Source organism: Hemicordylus capensis, chromosome 6 (genome assembly GCF_027244095.1).
Source record: "Hemicordylus capensis ecotype Gifberg chromosome 6, rHemCap1.1.pri, whole genome shotgun sequence".
NCBI classification, from domain to species: Eukaryota; Metazoa; Chordata; class Lepidosauria; order Squamata; family Cordylidae; genus Hemicordylus; species Hemicordylus capensis.
This window is the reverse complement of record NC_069662.1, coordinates 154,029,835-154,053,092: the sequence shown is the minus strand read 5'-3', so window position 1 is coordinate 154,053,092 and position 23,258 is coordinate 154,029,835. Positions and strand designations below refer to the sequence as shown.

Sequence of the window (23,258 nt, the reverse complement as noted above, 5' to 3'; positions counted from 1 at the left end):
TGCAACTGCAGCTTCCAGCGATAGGAGTGGTAGCAGACTGGTAAGCACGCACCACCTTCTCATGTACTCTTAAACGTGCCTCACTCTTGCCACCCCCTTGGCACTGCCTGCCCTCACTGGTCACCCTAATGTAAGCTTTATCCTCTTTATTTTACAAGCAACTTTTAACCTACATATAGCCGCTCGAACCAGCGAATTGGTCTGCTGCGAACTGGGCCAGATCTGGTCCAATCTTGGACCAGTCCACCTTTCCTGAAGGCCGGTCCAATTCACAATTGATCCATCGAACCAGCTTGGTTCTCAGTGGACTGGTTCTCTATCAAACCGCTCATGCACACCCCTACTTTTAATATCCACCTCTCAGCAACCAAAGAGGTCACTTCACTCACCAGCCACATCTTCCATCTTGTTCACCTGCTCCTACTTTTATACATACTCTGTCTCCAGCTTTCTAATCCCAGTTGGTTCCATTCTGATGTCACTCCCCTACAGTTCCAGCCAATGTCTGTTGGTTTGACATCAAATGCCCCACCATTTAATCCCCATTTCTCCCAAATCTGCAGACAGCCCAATGAAGAATACTGTGGCTGTGATAATGCTAAGGGCATTGGAGATTACTTACTGTTGATAATTATGAGATGCAATTCCCACACAGATCAATGACCTGTATACACATATAGAAAATAAGTACTGTGCATCAATTAAATATGCTCTGCTAAAGAGAGTAATCATTATTTGTAGTCTAAACAGTGGATCCTCAGTACTGACAGATGTGCCACCCCCAGGGCAGTGGAACGATTTTTCACTTCCTTTCTGAGCAATGCATGTGTGAAACTCAGCCAACATGTTGCTACTCAAGGGAGCTGCTAATCTAAAGGTGAGAGTTCTTTCAGCTTGAGCTATGAAGCCTAAACACTGTTGGCCTATGAAATGCTGATCTATCTAGTAAAGGAAGCTATAGTTACAGGCTCATTGAACAACAGATAGATAGATAATCCCATGCCCAGCCCTTGAGATTAGCCATGGAAACCTGGCTCTTTCTGGCCTGCCACTGACAGAAATGTATTTGGCACAGGTACCCTCCCACACACACAAAAAAGGGGCTTACTCAGTGGTGGTGTCCAGAAGACTATGGAGATTCCTCCCTGGGAAATTTAACTGGATGCCCTCCCTGGGTAGTTGTCCTGTAAATGTCAGATTAATTCTGTTTTATTATTCTGGAAGACTTTTAGCCGTGTGGTTTATCAAAGTTCTCCCATGCTGCTGCTGAGCTCCTGTTTTGTATTTGATTATTTTATTGCATTGTTTTATTTCATTTTATGTCTCACTTTAAGTGATAATTGCAAGTCACATTGTCTTTAAGAGGAAAAGTGGGGTAGAAAGTAGATACATCTTGCACAGGTAAAAAAGAGTAAAAGACATTTCATGTTTTTACCTCCCCATAAGGAAGACGCTGTTACTGAGGTTTGTGAGGAAATGATCATTGCCTTGCAGGTGTTTGATACCTTTATCAGAAATGTATATTCTGCAACTTAACATTCTGCATTTAAAAAGGCAGAAAGCCATAGTATCTATCTAGGTATTATGCAGTTGAAAGTAACAGCATGCAAGGGAAAGAAATGTGGGCACAGTTCAAGCTGTACCTCCATAGTGGTGGTGGTGTGTGAAATGGCAAGCTGTGTGTACTGCATGCTTGGTTTCAAGTTCATGCCCATGCACTTGCAGATTAAATCAGTGAATGTGCATATGAAAATAATAATAATTCTGAATTGAAACCATTGTCTGTATAGATGTTGCATGCCCTTGTGGCAGTAGGCACCATCTTAGAAGAGGCAATCATCCACCCCACGTGATGTTGCCATGGATTTAATCTGGGACGGTATGCATAACATTGATATGCTCTGCTGCTGAGCTATGGGTCCTTCCTGGTGGTGGGCATGGTCTTCCATGGAAAAATGACACATATATACACTCAATGAACTTCGTATATACCTTGTGATGGCTTCTGCTGAAATGTTCAAAGCCTGGATCCATGAGTATCATTCTCTTCAATTATTTTGGTCTGCAAGACATTCTGCACCATTTCACCAAGTTGCAGCATGCATGTACAGCAGATGCATTTGACTGGATCTGAGCCACAGTGGATGGCCCAGAATCCCAATAGCACAAATGGTGCTATTTCCCAACCGCACAAATGGTACTATTTCCCAGTATTTTTCCAAGAATCCCCAAAGCACAAACTGTATCAAGCACATGAATGCCTGTGGTAAAGAAGACAGTGTAAAGAAGAAATAGGCATCACTATATATAGCTCCATTATAAACAATGCATGGTGTAATGAAAGAGCTGAGCTATAAAACAAATTCCTATTGGTAAAGGATTATCAAGAGCAAGAGGAACACAAACACACATGCACTTGTAAAAGCAAAAGCTTAAGATAAACTGCCCTGGTTGCTCTAGGCCGCTGTTTATACAACGAAGAGCTGGCTTTTGCAAATATTGCAAACACGTGTTTATCTTCTAAGGAGCTCCATCTTGGCTCAAAGGACTTAACTGGACTTTTCCAACTGTGTTCCTTTTGCTTGGATTCATATATTTGGTTACTGTTAAAAATGGGGCAGCTTTAACGTAATTTAAGCCAATAGTTTAAATTTGCAATCTGAAAAGAAAGACAATGGCCCCAATCCAGCCAAGGTTTATTATGACCATATGCCATTGAAAGCCCTGAGATATAAATGAGGTGTGACTAATTTGTTCCACTGGTTTCCATGGGATATAGGGCTGGTCTCCACACACAGCAAAATGACTGTGTCATGAAATGATGGAATAGCCTGAAGAATTCGAGAGATTCACAGGATCGAAGCCAATATATTTTCAAGAAAATTGTTGCAGTGAGAATGAACCAGTCACACAGAACCCTGAATAAATCTTATACTCTGATTCAGAAGAAAGTATTTACATCCATGTGAAAAACTGGAGCATTGTTTTTCCATACTGAGTTGTAGATTTAGAATTCATCAGATCTGATGGATGGACCCAAGGAGTGCCAGCCATACTAAACTGCTCCAGTCAGTGTGTGTATGTGTGTGTGTGTATTTTAAATGGATCCAGCAATAAATGACATTATGGCCACCCTCTATTTATATTAAAGGTTATAAATGGCATGTAAGGTTGTTCTTGACACATGTATAAGGTTTTTGTTTTCTTTTGTTAGGAACATCAAGGGAAACCTTTCCTTACTTCAGCTGTTAACTTGGTCCATTCCAGAAAATTTGAACACTCGGTGTAGTGGTTAGAGTGCTGGACTAGGACTAGGGAGACCCGAGTTCAAATTCCCATTCAGTCATGATACTTGCTGCGTGTCTCTGGGCCAGTCACTTCTCTCTCAGCCTAACCTACTTCACAGGGTTGTTGTGAAGAGAAACCTAAGTATGTAATACACTGCTCTGGGCTCCTTGGAGGAAGAGCGGGATATAAAATGTAAAAAAATAAAAAATAAAAACTCTTGTGCTCAGAGAACAAAACATACTTAAGAATCCACAACACTGGGGCATGGCCCATTGTACCTGACCAATGAAAAACAGACATCAGAGCTGGAACTGGTGCACAATCTGGCCAAGTACCTTTACATTTCTGATTTAAGCAAAAGAGATTGAAGTACATGCTGAATTTCTGAATTAAAATTAGTGAGATTTCAGAGTTCTTAAATTTGGCTGGATCATGCTGATGTTTGGGCAATATGTGCTAAATGCTTCTTCCCAATTACCCCCCCCGCCCAAGATTTTTTTTTTAAATGAAAAGGTGAAAAAGTGAAAAGGCAAGATTTATCCTAGACATCTTTTGAAAACAGCACAGCTGCGTGATCCCTGAATGCATGGCACCTAAATCTTCCAACCAGCACCTACAGCTTACAACCAGCTCTGTGTAAAAATATTCAGCACAGGTCCTTTAAAACAGAGTGCAGTGATGGGAAAGATTTGAGGGAGGACTAGGCCTCACTTAGAGCAACTGTCGGGAGGGTGGGCCTTTCCTAATAGCGGGGAAAGCTCAGGAAAATCAAAACAGAAGGACCAATCCAGGCTGGGCAGAAACTACTGCACTCACAGCCACCAGCAGAGGAAGAGAACACTTTGTTCAGTTTGGTTGTTCAGTCCCAAGAGTGTCCTGGGGATAGGGTTGCCATATTCTTGCTTTCCAAATCTGGGTGCATGATTTGCATATTATGTAAACTGACTTGAAAATAATTTTTGAGCAGAATAGTGGCTGCATGTTTTTCTCCATAACTCCTCTTCTACAAGGTCTAGACTAAAGCTTAGTTTTTAAAAAAAAAATGAAAGCTGAAACCCAGGCGAATTTGGGTGGGCTAAGCAATCTGAGTAAGATGCTTAAAATTTGGGTGAAACCTGGAATTCAGGGGGTCATGGCAACTCTACCCAGAGAAGCCGCTGGCTGAGAAGCTGCTGGGGAAATGGGAGACCACAGCCTGGAGGCTGGAGACAGCAAGAAGAGCCCTGCCTGTGAGTAATAAGATAGGGACCAGACCAGACCAGTTCAGTGAGAAGTGTGAGGGAAGTTATTTCCCTTTTATTTTCAGTTAGAAGTGTGAGGGAGGTGATTTTCCTTTTATTGTATTGCTTGAAACTGAGTGTCCTGGTTAATAAAAACTCTCTCTCTCTTAAAGTGTGCCGTCAAGTCAATTTCAACTCTTGGTGTCCACAGAGCCCTGTGGTTTTCTTTGGTAGAATACAGGAGGGGTTTACCATTGTCTCCTCTGTCCCGCGCAGTATGAGATGATACCTTTCAAAATCTTCCTATATCGCTGCAGCCTGATATGGTACCAGTGGAGATTTGAACCGGCAACCTTCTGCTTGTTAGTCAAGCATTTCCCCACTGCTCCACTTACAATCTGCTTTATGAAGAGACCATTGTTCTTATTGCATACTCTGGTTTTGTTTTTAATCTAAGAATAAACTCTTGTTGGTGAAGCGTGCTACTCTTCATTTTGGATCTGCCTTAGTCACATGTCTCTGGAGGCTTAGGAATGTTCAGCCCCTTCTAGGGAGGTTTTTGCCACTTTACCCCCCTCCTCCCTAGGAATCTTATATGGAGTGCTTTGTCCCACATTAAAATAAAGTGGATGGTGGCAGCCTACTGTGAATCCCTTACAGTCAAAGATTCACTCCAGTGAACTCCCCCTTCCCCTCTGGCTCTGGTAGGAGCTATAATGGGGGGGATGAATGTGGAAAGACCAAGAAGCAAGAGGCAGAACATGACACTGCACCTCAATTTCCCATAAGCATAAATATGTGGAGATGTGGGGGTTACTACAACTCAGAGCTATAACTCCATGCCATTTTCTGGGTAGCTTTGAGCAACCTCACATGCTACATTTCTGCATCCATATGTGAAAAAATAAATTACGTGCACTTTTGGAACAATAGTCTGTATGCAGCAAAGGCAGCAATGTCAATCTGGATATTGGCCATTAATTAAAAAACCCACCCTAAAATAAACATTGTGCCCATTGTGTCTTGAAATTTTAATTATTTTAGAATAAAACCTCTTTTGTTGACAAATCGCTAGCCAAGTATATTTTAGCATAAGAACACCATTTTCCAGTAGCATCAGGACCTATCCAGATTCCCACCCAGAGAAGACCCTTGAGAAGGAGGAGGAGACACAGCAGAAGCAGCAATAGCACTCCCCATCCAAGATCCCTACAATACCACCTCGACTCTGGTATTATGATGTGTTCTGATTTGAATGAAATTTGCCAGTTTTTATTTGCAAGTACCTTTCCCTGCATAATGTATTTCCATAGGAAGCAATGCACTAAGCACTAGGACAGATTCCAAAAGGTTTATTCTGAATATGTCTCACTGAAGACAAACTCCCCAAAATAGCTCTTTAATGTTATTGTCTCTTGTCGCTGAGAAATATTTTGAATTCTCTCCTGAAATGACCTCAGATTTTCTCATCCTTCAGTGTCTGTTCTGAACATCCGTTGTGAAGAACTTGCCGAGTTTTATTCAGTGGCAGCTTTTCATAACTCAGTTTGCCTCCATTTCGATTCCAGGCTGGTGGATGGCATTCATATTTAAATGTCTCTTTCATGCTCATTTATTGCTGGCAGGAATTCATATCGTTGAATGGCTTTGCATTTTGAAAGTTGCAAATAATGGATTTGTCTATAATGCAGATGTGTGTGTGTGTGTGGGGGGGGAAACGGTACCAGGATGGGACAGATTACAAGAACAACAATTTGGCATTTTCAGATTATGCAATGCCCAATTAAGGGCATGATTCTTCCACATGTACCAGTACAAATGATACTCTGGGGTCTTTTTCCTCCCATAGCATGCACCAAAGCTGCCCATAGTCTGGAGAATAGGATTTGTGTGTTCTCCTCCCATATCTCATCCCATACCAACCAGCCTCCCTCTAATCAATTAGGCTATGTGAGGGCGATGTTGGCAATACCACCTTCCTGTGAGGACCAGACCAGAATGGAGAACCATATCACCAGTTCTAGCACTGATGGGATCAAGGGTTGTCCATGGACATGGAAAACTCCTGATTACCATGTAGAGATGTGTCATATCCAAGGAGGTTGCAGATTCACGGTACACCCTGCACCATGACTGGTCCCTTCAGCTCCATTCTCCAAAGTCATCCTGAAGTCCTAGGAGCAGAGGCAATGGTAGGTCCAAATGCAAGCCTAGTACAGAAGGTATAATGCCCACCTGGCAGCACAAAGCCTCCCACCCTTGAGCCCTATCTGGGAGGAGGAGGCCAGAATCACGATAGGCTCTAAATCAGGGCCCTGCTGATGTTTCAGAAAGAGGTGGGGTTGGAGAGTCAGCTGTAAAGCAGTTCCGTTGGAGCCTAGAAGTTGCTGAACAATGCTCATCTGGATCAGTTGTTCATCTGAAATGGTTTATTGACTACAGCTTTCCTGCTGTTGTGGAAACCTTCTTATCTGATCTACCAAGCCCGAGGGGCCTTTTCATGGATCAATTTATGTAGAATTGTCAAGTCACTGCTGTTAAGTGGTAGAGCAGATATGTCATCATTAGTCTAATTAGTAACAACTCCACTGTTATTCTTTCTACCAATGTTGTAAATGCAACAAATTGCAGGGGCACAACTAGATGTGCATCAGCATCAGTGCTGTGAAGCTCACCTGTGGTCCTTCTGAATTGTCTGAGTGTATTTTGATGCAGATGGAGATACCGATCTGGGAGCACCAGATGTTCTGCATGGCCCCAATCCAACTTGAACATGTCAAGTGCTCTCAGACCATCAGCAAACATGCCTATCATCTATTTCACAGGGACAAGGGGAGTAAATTGAGTCCTTCTCCATGCAAGCAGCTGATTGATGCTATGGATTATTTTCTGAAGGAGGCAAGGAAGGCACATTCACCTACAGCCACTGCTTTTGGGAGAGGATTTGGTTTGTGATGCAAAGACAATGGCTTCAACAGTTCCTAAGTGGAACCAAGCAATGTTTTTTGACATTAAATGATGAAGCTGTTTTCTTGCATTCATATAGAACAATGGGGGCATAGCAAGGTTGGAATGGGCCCTGGGACAAAAAGGAAAGGGCCGCTGTGCCCCCAGTTGCCGTCTTCTTCACAGAGGCACAAGGGCGAGAGCAAGGAGCAAGTTGTCACCCAGCTCTTCTCCTTAAGTTGTCTCCCCTCTTTCAGTGGTACGCCCCTGGGAACAACCCACAAGGACAGCTGTTATACGTTTTATAGAATATTTTATAGATTAAAGAAAAGAAACAGGAGATACAAATGCGATCTTACAAATATGAAAAGCCAGTCTATTTACACACATCTACCTATACAACATCATAAATCTGTACATTTTGTTTTATTTTTTAAAAAAACCAGATTTATTTACATCACAATTTACTGTGCTTGACAAATTAAAAGAAAGACGAATGGTAGGAAACCAAACAGAACACCTTAATGACTCTTTCTTATGAGAATGTGTTGCCAAAAACATCGGAAGGCATATTAAATTCAGTTCATAACAGAAAGAGGTACAGCCGTTCCGTATGAATAATTATCAGCCTAATTACTTTTAAAAGCTTTTATGCCATGTACCATTATGCCTAATTCTAATGAATAAGCCATTGTATTTACTGGCAAAGTAAGAGGCATATGGTTAAATACATATTGTAAGAATCTGTGCCACTGGAATATGGATTTAGTATTAGCTAATAAAATAGACTGACGGTACGGTTGTTTGTCAAAGCTGTCGGAGATTCCACACTTGGAAAAACATGACTTTGACAAAAGGCCCCATTCACACGTTCTGTCCAATAATCGAACAAGGGTACACTGTACACAGGTACAGATCTGTACACAAAATGATTCACATGTTATGTTGAATGCAGGTACAGCGGTACACTTCCTATCTGTACCATGCATTTGAAGCGCCTGTATCCAGGTTCACTTTTAAAATGAACCCACATGCAGTCATTCACTCAGACAAAGAAATGAGTGCACAGACAACTGTACACTTGTACTGCATAATGTCTGAATTTGGGCTTTTGTTCCACTATGAAGCTGCTCCTGTGAAACCCTAAACCTTGAATTAGAGAAATGGGTTTTAAACATTGCTGATTAAAATTATCCTTTGTTAGCCAATGATCAAACGCCACAGTAACTTGTGACTTCATTTACAACCTGAGTTATTAATAAGAACTAGGGATGTTTGAATCAGAATTCGAAGCATGATGTGCAGAACATCTCAGGCACTTTTAAAATAGAAGAAAGCAGGTGCATACCTGCTCCTTGCTGCCACTACCAGTATCAGCAGTGCTTCCCCCAGCTATCTTCGCGTGCCAGCGGTGTGTGGCAGCGAGAGGCAGAGGAGCAGGTATGCACCTGATCACCTCTGTTTCAAAGGTGCCGGGATGTGCTGCAAATCATGCTGCAAATTGTGATTTGTGCATATCCCTAATAAGAATATAAGAACAGCCCTGTTAGATCAGGACGAAGGCCTATCTAGACCAACATCCTGTTTCACATAGTGGCCCACCAGATGCCTCTGAGAAGCCCACTGCAAGAGGTGAGGGCATGCCTTCTCACCTTCTGTTGCTCCCTGGAACTGGTATGTAGAGGCATCTTGCCTCTGATGATGGAGGTGGCCCACAGCCACCAGACTAGTAGCCATTGATAGACCTGTCCTCCATGAATTTGTATAAGCCCCTTTTAAAGCTATCCAAACTAGTGGCCAAGCTAGTGGCCTCATCCCATGGCAGAGAATTCCATCGATTAATTATGTGCTGTGTGAAAAAGTACCTCTTTTGGATGATCTTAAATTTCCCAACCTTCAGTTTCATGAGATGACCCCTGGTTCTAGTGTTGTGAGAGAGGGAGAAAATTTTCTGTCTACTCTCTCTACTCCATGCATAATTTTATACACCTCTACCATGTCTCCCTGTAGTTGCTTCTTTTCCAAACTAAAAAGCTCCAGATGCTGTAGTCTTGCCTCAAAAGGAAGATGCTCCAGGCCCCTGATCATCTTGGTCGCCCTTTTCTGCACCTTTTCCAGTTCAACAATGTCTTTCTTGAAATACAGGGGCTATAACTGCATGCAGTACTCCAAATGTGGCAGCACCACAGATTTGTATAAAGGCATTATAACATTAGCATTTTATTTCCAATCCTCTTCCTAATGATCCCTAGCATGGAATTTGCCTTTTTCACAGCTGCTGCACACTGAATTGACACTTTCAACGACCTGTCCACTACTACCCCAAGATCTCTCTCCTGGTCAGTCAGTCAGTCAGCTCAGACCCCCATCAGTGTATATGTGAAGTTGGTTTTTTGTTGGCTTTCCCCCTTGCCCAATACCCATCACTATATACTTGCTCACACTGAACCACATTTGCCATTTTGTCACCCACTCGCTCAGTTTGGAGAGATCCTTTTGGAGCTCCTCACAATCTGTTGTGGATTTCTAAATAGTTTAGTGTCATCTGCAAATATGGCCACTTCACTGCTTACCCCAACTTCTAGATCATTTATGGATAAGTTAAAGAGCACTGGTCTCAGGACAGATCCTTGGGGGATCCCACTTCTTACTTCCCTCCATTTTGGAAGTCCAGATATACAATATCAGATCACCTTTATCCACATGCCTGTTGATACTCTCAAAGAACTCCAAAACATTAGTGAGGCAAGACTTTCCCCTGCAGAAGTCATGCTGGTTCTCTTTCAGCAAGGCTTGTTCTTATTGAAAAGCCTGTTCTTCTATAAATTCTCTTGGTACACATACATTCTTTTTGTGAATAAATTCCTCTGTGTACGCTAATTCAAATAACATAATTTAATAAATTCATCTTGCAGGAGGCAGTGTTTGACACGATATGCAGTGTATTGCAGGCGGCTCTGTATCACCTGTGCTTCTGCATCTAAAACACCAGTACTGATGCGCAAGAGTGCATTAATATATAAAATTGCGCTATTGTGCTTGTGCGACACTACAGTTGTTGGAAATAATCGCTGTAGTGTTATGCAAGAAAGACTGCACAATTTTAATATTAGTGCAACAGTGCTCTTGCATAGCAGCGTCAGCGTTGTTTTAGACACCCACAGCAGTGCAAGCAGTGCAGAATCACCTGTGATATACTGCGCAACATGTCAGCCATTGACTTGGACTTGTTATTCCATTTTCTTCCTTAGTGGGGCATATTCAGGAACACAGCAAACTTACACAAGCAATGAGATGGGTTGCTCTCTAATTTAGGCATAATCTTTTACTCAGGCTCCTGACCCTACATAAAATATATCCTGAGCTTTTGAAAGTACCACCCCAAGACAAGACAAGTCAGACCCAAGTCTATTCAGCTGGCCCCAGTAATATAAGGGGAGTTTTGGTACTCACAGAATCCATTTGAATCCAGTAGTAACAGGGGAGATGAAGGCTTCAGTACCAATGCTAACCACATGTAGACCCCAAATTGTATAAAGGACTCTCTAGAAATATGTTTTATTCGGGTTGAGATCCCAAGTTCATTTATATAGAAAAGCCAAAAAGCTACAGGCTCATTTTATTTCAAGCAATCAAGAAAGTTGATTTTATGGGATTTATATAATTCATCATTTCTTGCTAGGCAGCTGTCTTAACTGCATTTGTTCTGACTGTATTGTATTTCGTTTAAATGCAATGGACTATGGTTGGGCATTTTAAATAATGATCTTATTTATATAGAAGCAAACTCCACTGACATCTGGTTGATTTGAATTACTGTCAAATTACTGTATTTTAGCACTGGATGTTTGCGAGCTTAATATGGTCACAGAAGCCTGACACAGGGATCTAATTTTTAAAAATACAGGACAACATTGACATAATTGCTATTAGTCCACATTGGCAAATAACCTCTCCTACAGAATGTTTTGAGAGGGATAAAGCATCCAAAAACAATCACACCACGCAAAATGCAATTCAACCTCCAACCCACTGTCTATGCTGGGTAAACTACATGACAATGATGCAACAAGGTAGCATTAACTCACTGAAACATTGCATATTTATACAGAATTAACTGTTGCACACTTGGTGTGTGTGTTTTTTTTTGCGGGGGCATGGCTTATTTTGAGCTTAGCTTGTGAGTTGCCCTGGTGCAAACACTGAATTTTCTTGGTGCAGAACATAAACAGCCCTTGCAATAGATAGACATCAAGAGAGAAAAACTGGCATAAAACTGGAGTTACCCAAGGGGAAAGCAGGCACCGGAACGTAATCAGCTACAGCGACATGGCTACCCTGCATCAGTGCTGTGCACAGCATTTCGTTGTGAGACACTCGCTCAGATTCTTGCTCTGCCATGAAGCCTTTTAGGTGGCATTGGGCAAGCTACACTCCCAGGACTATTGTGAGGCCAAAGTTGGTGAAGATTGCAAAACACGTTGTTCATGGAAACAAAGGTTTTCTTTAAGGCAGCAGAGGGAAGTAAGCCTCCATTTCCCTGGGCAGCAACTTGTTCACCTGAAGGGCCACTCTGAAGGTGAGTAAGGGATGGTGGTGAACCTGAGAAGAGCTCTGCTGGATCAGACCCAAGGCCTATCTAGCCCAGCATCCTGTTTCCCACAGTGGCCCACCAGATGTCTCTGGAAATCCCACAAGCCGGAGATGAAGGCAACAGCCTGCCCCTGCTCTAGTGGCCCCCCAGGAACTGGCATGTTTTCCCTAGCCTTGCTCAGGTTTTGATTAGCCCAAAGGGCAGCGTATCAACACATCCTTTAACCAATGAATATTTTCAAGGAGGTAACATCTCCACTTCATTTGCGGCAGATGGTCAATAGGCAGAAAGCAGAAATCCTTGCTTCAGGGACAAGTCACCACTTCAGCAGGACAATTTTCAGCAAGGTGCAGGGAAGAAGGGTGCACGGAAAGCGTAAACCTTCCCTTTTCCATGCATTTGAGTCCCAACTGGGTTTGCTTCCCTGTGTGGCTGTTTTTGACAAAAGGAGACAGTTCTGGTTGGAAGCACACTTTTTGCATTTATGGTGTGCACACACAGGTTCTGTACTTTGTTTTTTTTTTTTTAACCAAGGTAGGATTAAAATAGGAGCCTTTTTACTCGATGCATTGGCTGTGTCAATAAATAATCTTTATTTATTTATTATTTCTCTATGTAAACCGCTTTGGAAACTTTTGTTGAAAAGCCGTATATAAATTGTTGTTGTTGTGTGGGTGTATTTGCCATTTCTAGGAATCTCTGGGAGCGAGCGCCATATTTGTAATAGAGTGCTGTGGCTACAGGGGCTTCATCTGTGAATGTGCTGCATCTGTGAATGTGCTGCTCTGCACAGCACACTCTATTGTCCTTTGCTAGCAATGCCTTCAGTAGAGCTGGTCCCCACCTCCTTCCCCATCATGGCCAGTCAGGGGACAGCTGATGATGCACTGAAGACTGTCAGTCTTCTGGCAGTACAGAGCAGGGAAGAGTGCAGGGTCAGGTGCAGGGAAGCGCCGCCATTCAGCACCCTGTCCCCCGGAGCCCCGATAATGCACCGTGCGAGTACATGGTGCTTTACTGGGAGCCCTCCCCCCCCCCGAGTGTTGCTTGCTGCTTGCTGCAAGCAGCCATAGCAGATGCACAATCAGCCCAGTTTGGGGGCATGCTTGTGCCCCAAACCCAGGTTAAGCAGCAGGCTTTAGAGGGCTCTTAACCTTTAGAGGGCTCGCTGCCGTGCCACTGCCATAAGCCACACGTCTCCCAGAAGTTCTCACAAGCAGCAAAAAACGGGCTAGGGAAACCCAGCCCGGTTTTCGCTGCTCATGAGAATAGCTTCAATGTATAGCAAAATCCTTGCTCCCCTAATAATGTTCTTTGCCATCCCAATGTTATCCCAAACCAGTTGTTCTAGAGTTGGCCCTGACATCTTTCATAATCCCCTGAACCATGTTTAAATAGGGTCTATGAGAACTTATTCTATTTAAAATACGGTACTTAAAGGTGTTTAAGCTCCCTGTCTAAATTGAATTGTAAATCAGCTCTCTACATATCTCCGTTTTGTTTGCTGCCTGTAGTATTCTGGTAACACTTCCATTTATGAGCTAAAAAACGCACTGTGGAAGAGTACAGCAGCATTCACATTTATAATTTAGAAAAAACTTGGTCAGAGGCGGCAACAGAAGTAAACACAGCCATGTGCCTTTTTAAAAAAGATTTTTTTAAAAAGGCATGGCATGCTTATATTTCTAAGAACCTGTCAGCCTCCTGTCTTTTCATTTGCAATGGCTGCATAAGGATAGAAGGTTAAAACAAAATAGTCCCATTCAGTTTATGCCTTTTATGGTAATTAAAAAGGGATCATGTCAGATTTCCCCCCCGGCTTCGTTAGGTCTGTATTTGTAGTCAGCACACAGATATAAAGTGGTATTATGCTAAGAGTATTTACATAGCCTATTAATATTTATAATTCAATATGCTGAATATTAGGTGCCAAACAAGCTGTTACATAGCACTATGCAAATTATTTTGGGGGTGGGGAATATACAAAAAAACATTTTTGATATGATGACCAGTTTTGTTTATAACACACACATTGCACAATACCTCTCTGAATTAATGATTCAGGAAAAGCGATTTGTGTCGGATGTGTGCACAATGTTTGGGTCTATCAATTTCCCTTCTCTCTGAGATGGCATTTTCTCCTTAAGGGGAAAAATAATGCATAAAATAAAATGCCCACTGCTGAAAAGGCTACACTGTGAATTGGCTGATTCTATGGTTGGTGCGGAATTGTGGGAGGCGATGCAGCAAGGGGAATCAGTGGGGTGGTCTGACTGATTTCCTTTCCTGCACCAATACAGGCAGCTGAACTCCAGCAAACCTCAAACATACCAGGAGTCAGGTGAGTGATCAGTGGAGGGCAATGGAGGTGGTTCGGGGTCTGGAAAACAAGATCTATCAAGGAAGGCAGAAGGAATTGCCTGTTGCAGCTTCACCTCTCAGAAGTGTCGCTGAAAACAATTTGAAAGTGTCCTTAATACTTCAAAGCATAACTCCACAGGCTGTCATCAGGGAGTGGCAACTATGGGCTAAGATTAACATGCATCAGTATCATGACCTGCATCAGCAAGTCAGGCAGGGGTTCAGGCCTAATGGTATTTGGCATCACCCAGGCCAGTGACTAATGGGTGAACACTGTCTGCAAATAATTCAGACTCTGGATGACTTACAATATACCCAATGGACATCTAGAAGAATAAGCTAGTAAATCCCAATTATTATCAGATTGGAATCAACATCTCTTGAAGCAGGACAACTGATGCAAATGAATGTACAATGCGCCTCTTCCTGTGTCCTGGGGATAAAACTTAGTACAAGAAGTACTAGGGCTAAGTTCAAATCACACCTTGCACTGCAGTAGGCCACCCCTGTGTCCTTCTTGACATGTAGACAGAACAGAATACAAAGTCTGCGAGTTAGAAAATATCACACTGACTGAGCTACACACAGTGATATGCCCCATAGTCTTTAGCAACCACTCACATGGCTTATATCACTGAGGTTTCTGTCTGGAGAGAAAACTGAGTTGTTGAATTACGATGCAATTGGGAGATGCTTTCTGAGCCATTCCGAGAAATGGAAGAGCTGTGAACTCTGTAATCTCGGCCCATTCTTTGGTTCAAACACCAACTCCGCCATTTTCTTTTTAATTCCCCTTGTACCTAAATGTAAACAACAAGAACCCATATTCCCATTATGAGTATTGCGTCAATACTATGAAAAGCATGCATCACAGGGGGTGGGAATCAAAAATTTCAACAGTACTTTCCTTTTTACCCAACACCTTACATGCAGCAAGGCTATTTGACTGTCCCTTTTGGGGAAGAGGTATAGAGATATGTGCCATAGGGTGATAGTGGATCTGCTATCAAAATTTGTTCAGAAACAGCACTTGCTGAGTGGGCAAGACTCCCAAGCACTGGTGGCAATAGGACTGGTGCCACCCAAGGGCATCAGCCTCTAGACACTGAGGTGCAACAATGCATGGTCTTCCTTCTAGCAGGGGGCTAGGGAATGGGGGAGGGGAGATTTCCTTTGCATTACTGCTTTAGCTGCAATGGCACAATTCTTGACAATAGCCTTGCACATACATGGAATAAAATGGAGGACAAGATAGACAGGGAAGGGTCCTAAAGAATGAGAAGCACTATCCCATCACCTTCATTTCTGTGACATTCACAACGATGAATGAGTGGAATCATTCAAGAGCAGTCCTTTGAGGACATCCACAACATCCTGGAGCCAAGTCAAAGTACCTCATGATCAAGGATGCCAAAGTGTTGTCAAACCGCCCCCCCCCCAACTAAACAGATCAGCAAGGTGCCCTCTTAATCTCTCTAGGCAGAGATTTTGACCAAGCAGTCTTGCAGATCAACCCTATGTATGTACTTCGAAGGAAGCCCTACATGAGACTTAATTCTGAGCAAATGTGCACCGGATAGCAGCCTTAGGGCCACATTCCAGTCCAAGCCTGGATTGGTTCAGGTCTAGATAACTGACAGAACTGTGATATGCCTGAAGCTGCTAGGTTACTCCTCACTAAATAACGTTCAGCAGATAGGGATAGTTAGAGACAGAGCGATAGCTACTGGGAGTATCTGTATCTATCTTGATTTGGTGGGGGGGCAGTGGCCTACTGCACATAAATCACATCATTTGGAACTTCTCCTCCCAAAACAATGCACCAGTAGCCCTAGCCAGCAAAGGACTCTGTCTGTTTCTCCAACTAGCTCTCTCCAGTTAGGTGAAAAGGTATCCAGCTTATAACTGGTTGCTTCCATGCTCTCTAGCTCTCTCTAGCTACTACTAAGCTAGAGGTTTGGGTGGGAAAATGTGATGCACCAAATCATGGCCATAAACCTAAATGCTTCTATTGCCAACATGATAAAGCCACCTTCCTAAAGCTGAGCAGGTTTGGGTCTAGTCAATGCCTGAATGGGAGAGCATGTGGGAACCCCACATATGATGCCTTGAGTTCCATTGTAGAAGAAACATGGGATATAAATGTAATCATTACATAATAAATAAAGGTCCGGTTCAGATGAATCTTCCCACCCTAGAACCAGCCCATGTGATTAAAAGGTGAGCTGAGATCATGCCCTTTGTAATCTCTTTGGAGGACATCCCGACACCCTCCCAGTACATTCCTTTATCGCGTTGAGGCAAGGTTAGAGTGAGCCCTGGGACAAGAAGTGACGATGGGCACCTGGTCAGCCCTTTTCTCCCCCCCCCACCACTCCGTCTTTGCTGCAGAAGAACTGCAAGGGCATGGTGAAAAACAAAACATCCTTAGCATGCCCTTTCTGTCACTCATACAGAAATACTATCACACACTCCCCTTGCTTGCAGACACCTTCACATACATATACACTTGTGTGCATGCATTCCCTGGGCTCAGAGACATTTTTAAACCCACAAACCTGCGACAATCACCTCATATATTTATACAACATCAAGAGTGAAGAGTGAGCTGTCACCCATCGGCAGCACCCCTCCCTCCCTCCCTTAGGGGCCCGGGGGTCATTTGCTCTCCTTGGTTTAGTTATAGCTATGCCTCAGAGTGGGGGGCGGGGGGGGGATTGTCAACTGTTGCTCGACAGGTGCTCCAAATCTTCATTTGATGTAGTATTTGGAGTGCATGTGGAGGGGCAGTTTGGGTGAATCTCCCCAACAGTAAAGGAACGTGTTGTGAAAACCACGGGATGTCCACAAAAGACATCAGGATTAAGGTGCCCTCTCCATGCACCCCCCTTTTAATGATGCGGGTGAGAAAAGTCTCATCTCGACCAGTCCAATGTGACTTATCAGAACAAGGTAAATATGAACTTACTTCACTGTTCAGAAAACAATACAGAACTGCAACAACCAGGCCCTGTAAGTGGGAAATATTAAAAATTAAAACATAACAATACAATGTAAAAAAAAAAAAATACTTGAAGAAACTTAGAAGTTACCTGAAAAGATCCCAGACACAACTCGAAAATGATCTGATAGTTATTAGAAATGCGAATAGGAAAGACAGCAAACACCATGTAGTGAACGCCAAACAGTGGGATCAGCAGCAGTGTTGACTTTGCAAGCCTCCTGAGAAGACAAGTCAAGGAGAATCAGAGCTTAATCGTTTTGCTGTCATAGGTCCTGGCCCAGAGACTCATGATGGGGGTGCCATAGATTTTCACTCACTTGTACTGGGACTGGTCATTGCCTCCCACATCAGGTGATCTCAGCTTTTGTAGTAAAATTCTTATAATGCTAATGAAAAGTATAAAATTCACCTGCAAAAATAAAATAACATAAAATAAAGCATGTTCCTTACGAATTTCACATACTAAAAATTTAGGAACATTGGAAGCTGCCTTTATACTGAGTCAGACCGTTGGTCCATCTAACTCAGTATTGTCTACACTGACTGGCAACAGCTCTCCCAGATTTCAGGCAGAAGTCTCTCCCAGTCCTACCTGGAGATGCCAGGGACTGAACTGAGACCTAGATGTTCTTCTATGGAGCTATGGCCCCATCCCCAAAAGGGAATATCTTTCAGCATGTATATGTAGTCACCCATCTAAATGCAAACCAGGGTGGACCCTGCTTAGCAAAGGGGACAATTTATGCTTGTTACTGCAAAACTGCCTCTGCACCCCAGACCAGCACTCCTCCCCTTGCTGTGATCCAAACCATCCACTCTCCAGTAAAGCTAAACCATGTTCTGGTTTTTAAGAACTGGATATAAAAATCCCTTAAAGTATTTATCCCACAGGAAACAGTTCAGTGAATACTGGGACAACCTCTTAAACTTCTTAGCTTCAAACATGCTCAATATTTTGTATATCATGAACAGAGCACATGATATTATATATCATGAACAGAGCACATGAAGTCTATAACCAAGATGTCCACATACGCTACGGTGACCCGGCAAACCTTTGTTTCGAAAAGACTCTTTGTCAAGTGATGATGGACATAAGTCTTGTGTGTTGACATAAATCTATGCATCCACATTTCTTGATATTCTAAGAAATGAAAATCAGTCATTATTTAAACTACTACACATTTTTCAAAAAACATACCTCCCCAATGTATCTCCAAAAAGGAATACTTCCTATAGATAGCGTTAAACAGAAAGTTTAAACAAGGAACTTACAATAGAGAGGTTGTTTTGTCAATTTTGGTGGAACCATTTCCCGTTTCAGTAAAATTTGAGCTGAAATGCTCAACTAGTGGGGGATATAGAAAAATCTTATCAATAGACTGCATTACCACAAAAGGTCAGCAACTTCTGTAATACTTACTATGATGCTACTTGTATAATGTTACTAACATGGATGTCTTTATTATCAGCTTGGTTATAGACTTCATGTGCTCTGTTCATGATATACAGTCCGTGGGTTTTATCATTTATCTGATTATATTTATTATGGCATCTACTGTTGTTATAGATCATTGTATTATGTATATTTAATTGATTTATATCATATTTATTTCACAGTATAGTAATTTCTATCTTATTGTGGTCTGTCTTTATCCTGAGTCAGACCATTGATCCATCTAGCTCAGTATTGACTACAGTAGCTCGCAGCAGCTCTCAAAACTTTCAGGCTGGAGTCTTTCTCAGCCCTACCAGGGTGCTTTCCAGATTACACCCTGCAACGGGGTCACGACGAATCTCTGAAGTGTGCTTCCGCAATTCCTGTGTTGTGACACAGCAGTCCCTACACTGACAGAGGGTGCCGTTCATATTTCCAATGCCTTGTTTCGAATTTAAGCGCTGAGATATAGTGCTATGACATCGTATATCCAGAGTAAATAAGTTGCTGTTTTTTTGGGTTATTAGTTTTCGTGAGACTGCTCCCTCTGCTGGGCACTTTGCTATTTACATTTTGAAAGCAATTTGCCTGAACTGATGCATTTTGCTGCTGTTGAGTGGCTAAGCTGGAAAGCGCCCTGGAGATGCCAAAGATTTAAACTGGGACTTCTACATGCAAAGCAGATGCTCTACCACTGCGTCTGCGTTCCACCCACCCCCTCATCGAGTGTGCATGTCTTTCTCCCTTCCAGATGCACTGGGGCACCTTTCCATAATTGTGTGTGGGGAGGGGAGGGAGTGCTAGAAATACCCATTTAAACAGTGGACTCCACATGATTAGGGAAGGTGTCCCTGCATGCTGGGAGGAGAACAGGACAAGCATAATTCCTTATCGCATGGGGATGGGTCCGTGGGCGATGTATCATCTGACCAGCCTAGGTCAGGAATATGAAAAATAAGCAGTTTGTAACTGAAAAGCTGCAAATGTTGGGTGCCATTTGCAGTACACATTTTTGCCAACCTAAAATGACATGTTCAAGAAAGCAGAACATCAGAAATGAGAGAGGAGAAGACTACTGGATTCTGTTGTGCCAAATGTTGGTCATGCTCCCAGGGAACAGTCCGGAACAGGACATCTCCAATTTAGAAAATCAGGGGAGGCTGTAAAATGTGCACAAAGCATGAAATGCCAAAGCTTGCCAAGGTTTCAGAGGCCAAAATGTGACTGGGAAATGTTTCTAATAGGCTGAACTGATCACGAGAGTTGTTTATAGCAGAAAAAGTAAACAGCTCACTTTGATAGTATTACCAAAGGATACTCAAACAAAACCTCAAACCACTGCCTGGTTCAGATGTCACACAAAGCCATGGTTTAGTTTGTTTAACTGTGGTTAGTTTGATCATCTGAACTGGTGCCAATCAACAAACCATGGTTTATTTTGGGGCAACCAACACGGATTTGAACCATGATCTGAAGTAGGGATGTACATGAGTCAGTGCTCTGCTCCTCTGAGAAGTGCTGAATCGATTTGGGTGCTGGTCTTGGTGGGGCAGGGAGCGGTTCCCTGTTTCTTATGCAGTTCCCTGAGTAGCCACTTTAGTAATATCACGAATCTCATAACAAAGTGCAACGGTTCAGATTTTTAAAAGGAAATGTATATTCTGGAATGCTTTAAAGGCCTCTCTGTTGTATACTTTGTTTCCCTGATTAAAAATGCATGTTGAGATGCTTTTGACCACTTTGCATTTGTTTGTCTGGCAAAGTGGCTAAGCAGCAAAGCTGCCTGCTCATGCATTTCAAAGCAAGGGGAAGGAGAAACTAAACAGACAAAGGGAGGAGACAGTCAACCTGTTCACACAATTGTTTGAATCTAGGTCTCATGTGGGTTACCAACATAAATGTGATTGTGTGAACCCATGCCAAGGTGCAAATCTTGGGCTATAAACCACCTTTGGCATGAGGTCACACAATCACTTTAATGTTGGTAACCCATATTAAAGCTAGATTCAAACGATTGTGTGAACAAGCCTAGTCTTGTCTGAGAGCTCCAACAAGACTAAGGACTACTCAGTCTAGAGAGGCTCTGTTGTACAGCTGATCTAGACTGATGTCTCTGTAGCTTGGTGTGTTGGGAGGGCAGAGTGATGGAACAAGCCAAGATCACAAAAGCACAAACCAAGAGCCTGGTTCTGTATATAGCAGAATAGCACAGGATTGACAAACTCTCAGATTCACAACCCATCTCCAGGTAAGGGATGTGCATGACCGGCTTGGGTAGTCGCCAGCAAAGTGAGGAGCGGTTCCCTTAAAAACCAGGTAAGGAGCTCCTTACCTGCTTGTTCCCACCCTTGCAGTGACCTGTAAAGGGAAACGCCTGCAATAATACAGATTTTAACATTTAGAAAGCAGACCTCACCCTTCTTATCCTGCCAGGCATTTGAGATGGCTATTTTTGCCACTGTTTGTAGGATTTTGTCAGATTTATTTTTTGAAGTATGGTGTTGCTTTAATGTGTTGTTCTTTTAAACTACCATGATATTATTAGCTGCCTTAGGGGATCCTTGAGTTGAAAGGTGGGTGATAATTGTAGTTAATGAATAACAAACGTTGAAAGCACTTTGCCTAATCAACACATGCACGCAAGCAGAACGAAGGGGTGAAAGCTACTGTGCAAAATTGCAGCACTGATATATAATTCTTAACACACTCAGATACAGGAAGCTGCCTTTTACTGAGTCAGATATTTGGTTTTCTAGCTCAGTATTGTCAGCTCTGACTGGAAGTGTTTCTGCAGGGTCTCCAATAGAGATATTCCTCATCACTGATCAACTGACCCATTAACAGGAGACTCCAGGCACTGCACCTGGGACCTTCTGCAGGCAAAGCATGTGCTCTGTCCCTCCCATAATATTTTCAATATAAAATTTACTTACTAAAATGGAGATTAGGATTGGTAATCTTATAACCCACCAAGGACCACTGTGATCACTTGTGTCCCAGCAACTATTAGGAAGGGGGGAGAGAAAGAAGAATGTTACCATTAATTCTACCCAGCAAGGGTATATCATAAATATGACAGTCTCTGGGAAGCTTTAATGTAATTCAGATACACATGAACACCTAGTGAAAATGAAAAGCCCTCTGGGAAAGGACCGAATGAAAACTTGATCTCTAGGCAGAAGCAGATACTACGGTACTTCTGCATTTCCCCCTGCAAGGTCCGTACGGGGTTCACGCTGAAGAGCTGGGCCGAACTGAAGCAGAAGCCACAGCATCGGCAACGCTAGAGCATGGGAGGCTAACCTGAGGCTCTCCATCTGTTGATTGACTACAACTCCCATCTTCCCCAGCTGCAATCAATTGGACTACAACTCCCATCACCCCCGATGCAATAAACTGCAGCTGGGAACAATGGTAGTCCAAAACCAGCTGGAAACCCTCAGGTTGGCTACTCTAGACCCAGGCAACTCTGCCTCTTTCACAACGGCTTGAGTTGTTGCTGGCCAAGACTGAGATAACCAGCCTTCAGCATCCACAACTATAACTGAAGCAGCACAAAGACCTACATGTAAGTTCAGTTGACATCAGAAGTCACCTGTTCACAGCATGTACTGTACCACTTGTGACACTGCGCCTCTTCATGCGGTGGATGAGTGGGTGTGCCCTGGGCCCACACTACACAAACGATGCCACTTTATTTTATTTTATTTTATTTATTTGGAAATAAATAAATAAATAAATAAATAAATAAATAAATAAATAAATAAAATTTATACCCCGCCCCTGCGCAGCAGGGAAATGCTTGACTAACAAGCAGAAGGTTGCCAGTTCGAATCCTCACTTCTACTATATCGGGCAGCAGCGATATAGGAAGATGCTGAAAGGCATCATCTCATACTGCACAGGAAGAGGCAATCGTAAACCCCTCCTGTATTTTACCAAAGAAAACCACAAGGCTCTGTAGGCGCCAGGAGTCAAAAGCGACTAAATGGCACACTTTATCTTTATATCCAGAAAGGAGAAAATTGGCAGTATTCTAGTGCTATTGGCTGACATGCTCCACAGTATTAGTGGATGGATTAATGGATCCATTAGTGGATCATGCATGGAGTGGAGAAAGTGGATAGAGAGAAATTTTTCTCCCTTTCACATAACACTAGAATCAAGGGTCATCCCATGAAATTGATTGCCGGAAAATTTAGGACCAGCAAACGGAAGTAGTTTTTCACACAACGCCTAATCAACTTGTGGAATTCTCTTCCACAAGATGTGGTGACAGCCAACAACCTGGATGGCTTTAAGAGGGGCTTGGATAACTTCATGGAGAATAGGTCTATCAATGGCTACTAGTCGGAGGGCCACCTCCAGCCTCAAAGGCAGGATGCCTCTGAATAACAGTTACAGGGG

General features: G+C 42.8%; 1 protein-coding gene across 1 annotated transcript in view; it reads right to left on the bottom strand.

Annotated features, from left to right (window-relative positions):
- Positions 1-7,753: 7,753 nt before the first annotated feature.
- VIPR2 (vasoactive intestinal peptide receptor 2) overlaps positions 7,754-23,258 on the bottom strand; it is an 89,408-nt gene continuing 73,903 nt past the window's right edge. Inside the window, exons 9-13 of the mRNA XM_053266103.1 lie at positions 21,785-21,854; positions 17,731-17,822; positions 17,502-17,631; positions 17,378-17,419; positions 7,754-15,209 (exon numbers count right to left, since the gene is read on the bottom strand). Of these exons, the coding sequence (XP_053122078.1) occupies positions 15,036-15,209; positions 17,378-17,419; positions 17,502-17,631; positions 17,731-17,822; positions 21,785-21,854 (508 nt within the window). The 3' untranslated portion in view covers positions 7,754-15,035. The remainder of the gene's footprint in view (positions 15,210-17,377; positions 17,420-17,501; positions 17,632-17,730; positions 17,823-21,784; positions 21,855-23,258) is intronic.